At 21.6% G+C, this 8,916-nt stretch overlaps 1 protein-coding gene across 4 annotated transcripts in view; it reads left to right on the top strand.

The window, feature by feature from the left end:
- The window catches only part of LOC102673309 (glutamyl aminopeptidase), a 19,689-nt gene that overhangs the window by 672 nt on the left and 10,101 nt on the right, over positions 1-8,916 (top strand). Inside the window, exons 1-16 of one of the 4 annotated variants that reach the window (XM_006607888.2) lie at positions 205-444; positions 1,008-1,122; positions 1,204-1,618; positions 1,858-2,005; positions 2,079-2,349; positions 2,563-2,733; positions 2,833-2,930; positions 3,055-3,189; positions 3,272-3,570; positions 3,661-3,746; positions 3,879-4,006; positions 6,389-6,592; positions 6,688-6,767; positions 6,869-7,017; positions 7,143-7,275; positions 8,008-8,399. In XM_006607888.2, coding sequence (XP_006607951.1) covers positions 1,026-1,122; positions 1,204-1,618; positions 1,858-2,005; positions 2,079-2,349; positions 2,563-2,733; positions 2,833-2,930; positions 3,055-3,189; positions 3,272-3,570; positions 3,661-3,746; positions 3,879-4,006; positions 6,389-6,592; positions 6,688-6,767; positions 6,869-7,017; positions 7,143-7,275; positions 8,008-8,383 — 2,790 coding nt within the window. In that variant the 5' untranslated portion in view covers positions 205-444; positions 1,008-1,025 and the 3' untranslated portion in view covers positions 8,384-8,399. Of the gene's footprint in view, positions 1-191; positions 445-1,007; positions 1,123-1,203; positions 1,619-1,857; positions 2,006-2,078; positions 2,350-2,562; positions 2,734-2,832; positions 2,931-3,054; positions 3,190-3,271; positions 3,571-3,660; positions 3,747-3,878; positions 4,007-6,388; positions 6,593-6,687; positions 6,768-6,868; positions 7,018-7,142; positions 7,276-8,007; positions 8,400-8,916 lie in introns of those variants that run through there. The other 3 variants (XM_031510077.1, XM_006607886.2, XM_031510081.1) reach the window with 3 other exon arrangements.

The raw sequence follows: 8,916 nt of genomic DNA, 5'->3' as shown, positions 1-8,916 counted from the left end.
TTTTTTTTTTTTTAGTATTATTCATCTCGAATTTTATTTTAAATTTCCCGCTGGAGTTTCTTTTTTTTAGATTTATTTTATTCAAATACATTTTATTATTATTTAATATCAAGAAAAATTTCAATGATCTTTTCTATTTATATAATTGTAAGTAAAATAAGTAAAATAATTGAAGTAAAAATGTATTTCTAGGTCAAATTTAACTTTTAATTGAATTATCGATAGCGCATGAGCTCTGAATGGCGGCAAAGGCATCAAAACATACTTCTGGGGGCGCTGGATATTGTGTAGCGTCATCCTCAACGAAAACGCAGCTACAACGTGGAAGTGGTCTTCTTTGTTTTACCTGCAGTTTATGCTTTATTTTAAGTTTAATCTGCACATGCTTGACCACGTTGTTGGTTCTTTTCGATCAAAAAGTTGAAGCTGCCAGCTATCAATATTGTAAGTTTATTTTTTAACATACTGTCAATTTTTACTGATAATAGTGATCCTCGTGATAGCAGGTGGCGGGAAATTCAAAATTTTTTTTAGTATTAAATTACAAATTAATATTGAATAAATTGTAGAATTTATTTATTAATTATACATATTATTACATTGTACATATTATTCACTATCTTCTTTGAAATTTAGCAAATTAATTTTTAATTTTTTTTTTTAACTGATAATGTATTTATATTTTTATTACAATTTTCAATTTTATTATATTAATTACTGCCATCGTGTTTTAGATCTTCCAAAATAATTATATTTTCATCGTGAGAATAAAAATTTATATGAATTAAATTTTATAAATTTATATTGATATAAATACAATATTATTTAAATATTATAATATTTTTTTCTGTAAGATATCTTAGCTATGTAATTATAAATACTTCCAATAAATTAATAAATCATTTAATATATTCATAATAATGAATATAATAAATTATCTGTAAATATCAAACTATCAACATTAAAATCAATCATCGAATAAATTACATAATTTTATCACATTATAGCCTCAATAAAACATATAAATGGCGCTGGGCTTAAAGTGCTTATTTATATTTCGCAATAAAACATTTCTACCGATTAATTTTTATCGGAAGATTATATTCCAACGATATTCCACTGGTATTGGCTTTTTACCATTGTCATGTAGATATTTTTTTCAAAATTGATAAAATCGACATTAATATCATCATTTATTTTCAGCACTTACAGCGATGAATACAGGGATGATTTCCGATTTATCCTTTCGGTTACCAAAGGAAGTGAAACCTCTCCATTATGATGTGTATTTACATCCAGATTTCGATAAGGGAACGTTTCAAGGTAAAGTCATAATCCTGATCGATGTGTTCGATAGAAGAAGTTATATAGCGCTTCATCAAAAGGATCTGAACATTACAAGGACTATACTCAAGACTTATGACCGCGAGGAAAACTTTGAATTCGAATTGTTGGATATTATACAAATACCAAAGCATGAAATGTTTGTAATATCAACAAAGAATGAACTTCATATAGGACTGTACAATTTAAGCTTCGAATTCAATGGCGCCTTACAACCGGATAAGATTGTTGGTTTTTATTCCAGTAAATATAAAGATACGAAAAACAAAATCAGGTGAATACATTTTAATTTGAACAAACATTTTTTTTTTAAATTTTATTTAAATATTATTTAATTTGTTTATACCGAATCATTATAAAAATAAAATCATTTTTCAAATTATACAATTATCTATAATTGTATAATTTGAAATATTATATATATTATATATTGTATATATTAATACTATTGTATGATGATTTATTCTAAATCTATTTATATGGTTTTTTAACTTTTATGGATTTTATTTACAGATATATTGCAACATCGAAATTTGAACCTACGTATGCGCGAAGAGCATTTCCTTGTTTCGATGAGCCAGCTTTTAAAGCGGAATTTACAGTAAGATTGGTTCATCCCTCTGGAGATTATTATAGTGCCTTATCCAATATGAATGCTGAGGTATAAAGAAATTTAAAATATTTATATTATGAAAATAAAAATAATATATAATTATATATTAATTATTTTTTAGTGTACACAAATAAATCAACCATTGCCAGGATTGACAACGGTAACATTTGCAAAAAGCGTACCAATGTCGACATATTTATCTTGCTTCATAGTCAGTGATTTTGTTGCTCTTACCAAAATGGCGAAAGGTCAAAATGGTCGCCAATTTCCGGTCAGTGTATATACCACAAAAGCCCAAGAAGAAAAAGGCGCGTTTGCTCTCGATATAGGCGTGAAAATTATCGAATATTATATTAATTTATTTAGAATTGATTATCCTTTGCCAAAACTTGGTAAGTTATTAACAATAATTCATCGAAATAAGTATATTTAAAAAGTTTTAAATTTAAATGAATTTTAATGAACTAATGTATTTTACTATTAAATTTGAAAATGATATAAAATTCAAATTTTATTTATTTATTATTATTATTTTAAATTTAATTCAGTCAGTTTTGAATAGAAATTTGAATAGCAAGTAGAGATTTTTAAATTTAATTTTTCAGATATGGCTGCTATTCCTGATTTTGTATCTGGTGCCATGGAGAATTGGGGATTAGTTACATATAGAGAAGCGAGATTATTATATGATAACAAAACAAATTCTACTTTAAAAGCTTACGATATTGTCAATGTAATCAGTCATGAATTTGCACATATGTGGTTTGGAAATTTAGGTGAATAAAATTATTTTCCATCAGTAGTGAAATGAAAATTAAAAACATATTCTTATTCTTTTCTTTTAAACATTTCTTATTTTATTTTCTTTTTTTCAGTTACTATGTCTTGGTGGAATGATTTGTGGCTAAATGAAGGTTTTGCTTCTTTCATGTCGTATGTGAGCGCGGATGCTATTTTTCCTGATTGGGGAATGGTTAATTAATTATTTCTTTTAACTTTAATTATATTATTTCTTTTAAATTTAATTATATTTTGTCGAAATTTAAAATGATTCTATCATTTAATTTAATGTATTTAAAGAAAAATTTTTCTTTCAGATGGATCTGTTCCTAGTCGAACAAATGCATTCTGTCTTCGTAACTGATGCAAAATTGAGTTCTCATCCTATTGTACAAACAGTGAATAATCCTGATGAAATTACTGCGATATTTGATGAAATATCTTACAAAAAAGTAATTTTAGTATTTTTCATCTTATTCTTTGAAAAATAATATAAATAGATTATTTTATTTTACATTTTAATTTATTTTTAAGGGATCTTCGATCATTCGAATGATGGAAAATTTCATAAAACCAGAAGTCTTTTATGGTGCTATTTCTACTTATTTAAATAAATTTATATATGCTAACGCAGAAACTGCAGATCTTTTTAAGATTTTGGAAGAATCTTCACCGGATAACTTGAATGTAACGGCTATAATGAACACATGGACGAGACAAAAAGGATTTCCAATAGTAAATGTAAAAAAGTCTGACAATACATATGTATTGACTCAAAAGCGATTTTTGACCGATCCTGATGCTAAGTTTGATGCTTCAGAATCTGAATATGAGTAATATAATAAATTTAAAACAAAAATTTAATACTGTTTAATTAAAATTAATTTAAAATATATTTTAATTGTTCTGTATTTTTATTGAAGGTATAAGTGGACTATTCCAATTACGTATATCACAGACAAAATATCTAAACCTGTTCTTATTTGGTTTGATAAAGATTTCAAGGATTGTAAATATTTTTTCATATTTAACATGATTTTAAATATTTTTTGTTTTACAATAAATAATTATGATCATTATTTTATTTTTTTTCATTAAATTTTATCATTAAATAAATCAAATAATTATTATTAATTTACAGTGGTGATAAAATTCAAAGAACCAATTGACTGGATTAAATTTAATGTTAACGAAGTTGGATATTATCGTGTCAATTATGAATTAAACGAGTGGAATATCCTTAGCAATCTTCTTCGATGCCAACATGAAGTAAGTTTGAATTTATAATACAATATCAAAATACTGATTATCAAAATAATCGACTATAATTATCAGAATTATTAAAATAATCAATTGTTGATTTTCTTGTCGAAAATCTTGAGTATCAAAATTTCAATTATCGGAATATTGACTAATGATAGATTCATTTATTCGAACAATATTATTAAGCAAATAAGCAAAAAAAATATTTATAATAATATTGTTAAAATATTTATAATGATAATGAATTGTTATTATCTGTCATATACAAAGTTCTAGATAAATTATTTATATTATTATTTAGCAATTGTAAATTAGATATAGTGCTTATATCAAAATATCAGAAAACATATATTGCAAATAAAATATAAGCAAATTTTTATTTTTAAATAAATTGAAAAATAAATTAAATGATATAATATAATTACATTAGACGATAAGTATGGAATCTATAAATTAATTTGTTTGATAAAAAATAAAGATTAAAACTAAAAAACAAAGTTAGAAGTTTGATAAAAAAAGTAAATAAAAAAAGTTAAATAAAAAAATACATAAAATAATGAAAGCATCTTTAATAAATATTTAGACATGGTTATGTTTATATAGTTTTATTAAAAAAAAAATGAAGAGGTTTTGTTTGGATCAAAATATCAATGAAAACATATTGTATTAATATTATAAACAAAATATAAAATAATAAATTAATTGAAAAATAGTGATAATTGAAAATAGTGATTAAATTAATTGATAAGTATGAAATCTATAAATTAATTTGTTTGTGATAAAAACTAAAGGCTAAAATTAAAAGACAAAATTAAAAATTCATTAAGTAAAAAAATAATAAAAGCAATATTTAATAAATATTTAAATATAATTATACTTATGTGATTTTCATCAAAAAAATAAAAAGGCTTTATATCAATTTGAAATAAAACTTTGCAATTAAATGAAAAAGAATTTTCTGAACCAATTATTTGAAATAAAATTTAAAAATTTAATTGGAATTATTGTAAAATTTCAAAATCAGTTCAAAAAATTTATATCATATTATGATATTTGTGAAATTAATATTTTAAGTGAAAAATTTTCAGCAAATAAATTTGTTGTTGATGTATTTAAACAAGAATTTATTTATTACATTAAAAAAAATTATGTGTAAAATAAATGAGACTAAACTATTATTAGAAAACATATATTGGAAAACATTATTTAAAGAAAATTTTAGTGTGTAACAAGTTTTTATAATATCTAAATGGGAAGATAATTAAATAATTAAATAATTGCAATCATTGGTTTGCTTGTGTAAATAAATTTAATAATTATAAATTGATGATTTTATTGATTGATAAAAATAAAAAATTTTGTTGAAAAGATTTTAAAAATAGATCTTAAAAATCATCTTAGAAATGCAATTTATTAATTATATATATTTATGAAATATTTTACAAATATGTAATTATTATTCAGAAATAATTAAAATGTTATTATATAATAATACATTATACTATTATATCTTAAATGATGCAGATAAATTTACTAAAATAATATTTTTATTACTTAATTTATTGTATTATTGGAAGAAAAATATTATTTTAATAAATTCATTTATTTCGTTTAATATATTACTAATAATATGTTTTTAAACATATATACAAAATTTGATATGAAAGATTTTTATTATTTAATGATAAAGAAAGATATGAATACTATTTTGGAAAAGGCAATTATTATTTAATATAAAAATATATACAATTTAATAAAAATGACTGAAATGTTATATAATATAACATTAATATATATACAATAATATAATATATCATGTTATAAAAATGATTAATGGATAAGTAATAATAAGTGATAATAAAGATAAGATAAGTAAAATAAGTGATATTTTAAGATTATGGAACAATAAAAATGAAGAAAATAATTTAAAAAATAAAAAAGAAAAAAAAGAATGAATACAAATTCAAATTATATTTCTATATATTTTTCAAATATCTATTATTCTAAAAATAATTTAATTTTTAATTTAATTTCTTATTTTTTGAAATAAGTAAAAAGTAAGCCTAATGATATAAATACATTAAAAATAATTTGTACATTTAATACTTACAAAAAAATAATAAAAATAAAAATCAAAGAGAATTTTTAAATTTTTAATTGAAGTTTCATATTTTCGTTTTATATAGTGTTATTAGTTACTACAAGAAAATTATTACGATTTTTTATAAAAAAAACTTACTTAATTATCGAAATACTATTGGATATTATCATGATATGTTTTTTTTTCTTCATTTATTTATATTTCATTTGATTCTAAAATGTTAATTTCAGAATGTTAATTTTAATTAAATATTCATATTTTAATTAAAATTTTTATTGAATTGTTAGACATTATCAGTATCGGATAGAGTGCATCTTTTGGAAGATGCATTTAGTCTAGCAAGTGCTGGAGAACTCGATTATGGAGTGACAATGAATATGACTGAGTATCTTCCTCGAGAAGAACATGCTATTCCATGGAATGTGGTTTCTTCAAAATTAAGAGCTATCGATATCTTGTTATCATCTACTAATTCCTCATTAAAGTTCAAGGTATAAATATAACATTTTATTTGTATATTATTTGAGATTTTTAAGAGAACAATGAATGTTAAGTAAATTTCTTCTATTTTTTTCTTTTTTTTTAGAAATATGTAAGAGATTTAGTAGACAGAGTTTACCATGAAGTAGGATGGACTGTAAGCAATGCTGATAGTCGTATTTTTCAGTATGTAATAATTTTTTTATTTCAAAATGAGTAATTCATATCTTTTTATATTTTCATATTAATCATTTATTTTCATTTGTATTTCATTCTGGTTTACATAGAAAACTTCGAACAACAATTTTACGATTGGCTTGTTCTGTGGAACATAACGAATGCATTAAAGAAGCGGGAAAATTATTTAAAAACTGGATATCAGATTCCAAAGACATTCGGCCACATCCTGATATTCGTGATCTTATCTATTATTATGGTAAATTTCTTTTTTTATAGTCATGCTAATTTTTTTTTAATTTTAATATCTATGTTTGCATTTTATAAAAAAAAAATATTATATTAATAAAAAATGAATTATATATTTTATAATTATTATTTCAGGAATACAACATGATGGTAATAGAGATACATGGGATATTATGTTCCAAAGATTTGTAACTGAAACTGATTCAGCAGAGAAATTGAATTTAATGCGTGGATTAGCTGGAATACAATCTAGTTGGATTTTGAACAAGTAAGTTGCTAAATTTATTCAAAAATATCTAAATAATGAGAGACAAAATGATGTACATTATATTAAGAAAATTTAGTTAAGCCAAAATTTTAAATGAAAATTCATATGTATACTCCAATGAATTATATGTGAATTAATTTAATATATTTTTTAGAATTTAAGGGAATAAAATAACCTTCAAAGTTTCAATATTTTTTTGAATATAAATTTTATCTAAGATATTTTTTAAAACAGATAAAAACAGCTTAAAATATATGAATATTTTATAATTTAATAATTAATTTTGTTGTAAATTTGCATTATTATAAAGTTATATGTATTTAAAATATTAAGAAAAGCAGTGAAATCATAAAATGATATTTTGCTAAGAAAATTGTTTATTTAAAAAGTTTATACTTAAAAAGTTTCATAATATTTTGATAACATAAAAATTTTAATTTTACATAAAGTATGAAAACTTTTATTTTCTTTTATTTTATTTTATTTAATCATCTCTTATAATCTCTCTTATAATATCATATATTATCTGAATTCTTAAACAATTTTTGATACAAAGTAATATTTTAATATTTTATATTAATATTAAAAATTATTTTTAACAAAAAGGAAAAAAATCTGTACTTTTTAAATTTACTTTTTTAAAATTTTTAAAATTACTTCAAATATTTATAGAAATATATAAAAATTTATTATATTATATTATTTATACTAATTTTTGTCTTTTTTTTACAGATTTATTACAACAGCTACAGATGAAAATTATGTCCGTGCTCAAGACTTCTTTAGTTGTTTAATAGCCATTTCAGATAATCCAATTGGAACACCATTAGTTTGGGATTGGGTACGCTCCAATTGGGAATTCTTAGTGAATAGATATACTCTAAATGATCGTTATCTTGGTTCACTTATTCCATCTATTACAAAGACTTTTGCTACGGAAATAAAATTAAATGAAATGGAAAACTTTTTTACTAAGTATCCCGATGCTGGTGCTGGAGCTATGAATCGTGCTAAAGCATTAGAAACAGTATTGAATAATATAAAATGGTTAGCTAAGAATAGTGGGAAATTAGAAAGTTGGTTAAATTCTCATGTACAAAATAATTAAACAGATAAAGATATTATTTATTATTATTACATTTGACATAAAAAGTTTTTTAAATTCTAATCTTAATCAATAGAATTTTCAGAAAAAATAAGATGTAAAAGAATATTATAAAAGTATAAAAGAAATTAACAACATATGTATTTTTTATTTTTCTATCTTGATTAATAAATAAATGTAATTATACAAAGAAAATTAATATGATTATTTTTAAGAAAATTCATGTGGATTATAATATTTTATAATTCGAATATTAGGATCTTAAAATTAAAAATTTTTGTTAATGATTTATGGGAAATGATAAGATATAAACATCATTGTAATGAAAATAACGCAAAATACATTTAATAAAATTTTTGATTAGCAATCACATTTATTAAATATTTATTAAATTAGAGAGTATTTAAAGATTTGGATGAGATAGCATGGTGGCCCATCTTTTAAATCAATGCGATATAATGATGAGTCATGAAATTTCTAAAGGACTTAAGGACGCGATGTTTGCGCGGTAAAGATGTATGATGGATACCTAGAGA

Source organism: Apis dorsata, unplaced genomic scaffold (genome assembly GCF_000469605.1).
Source record: "Apis dorsata unplaced genomic scaffold, Apis dorsata 1.3 scaffold_20, whole genome shotgun sequence".
In the NCBI taxonomy this organism is placed as follows: domain Eukaryota; kingdom Metazoa; phylum Arthropoda; class Insecta; order Hymenoptera; family Apidae; genus Apis; species Apis dorsata.
The sequence above is the reverse complement of the archived record's forward strand: the minus strand, read 5'-3'. Positions and strand labels throughout refer to the sequence as shown.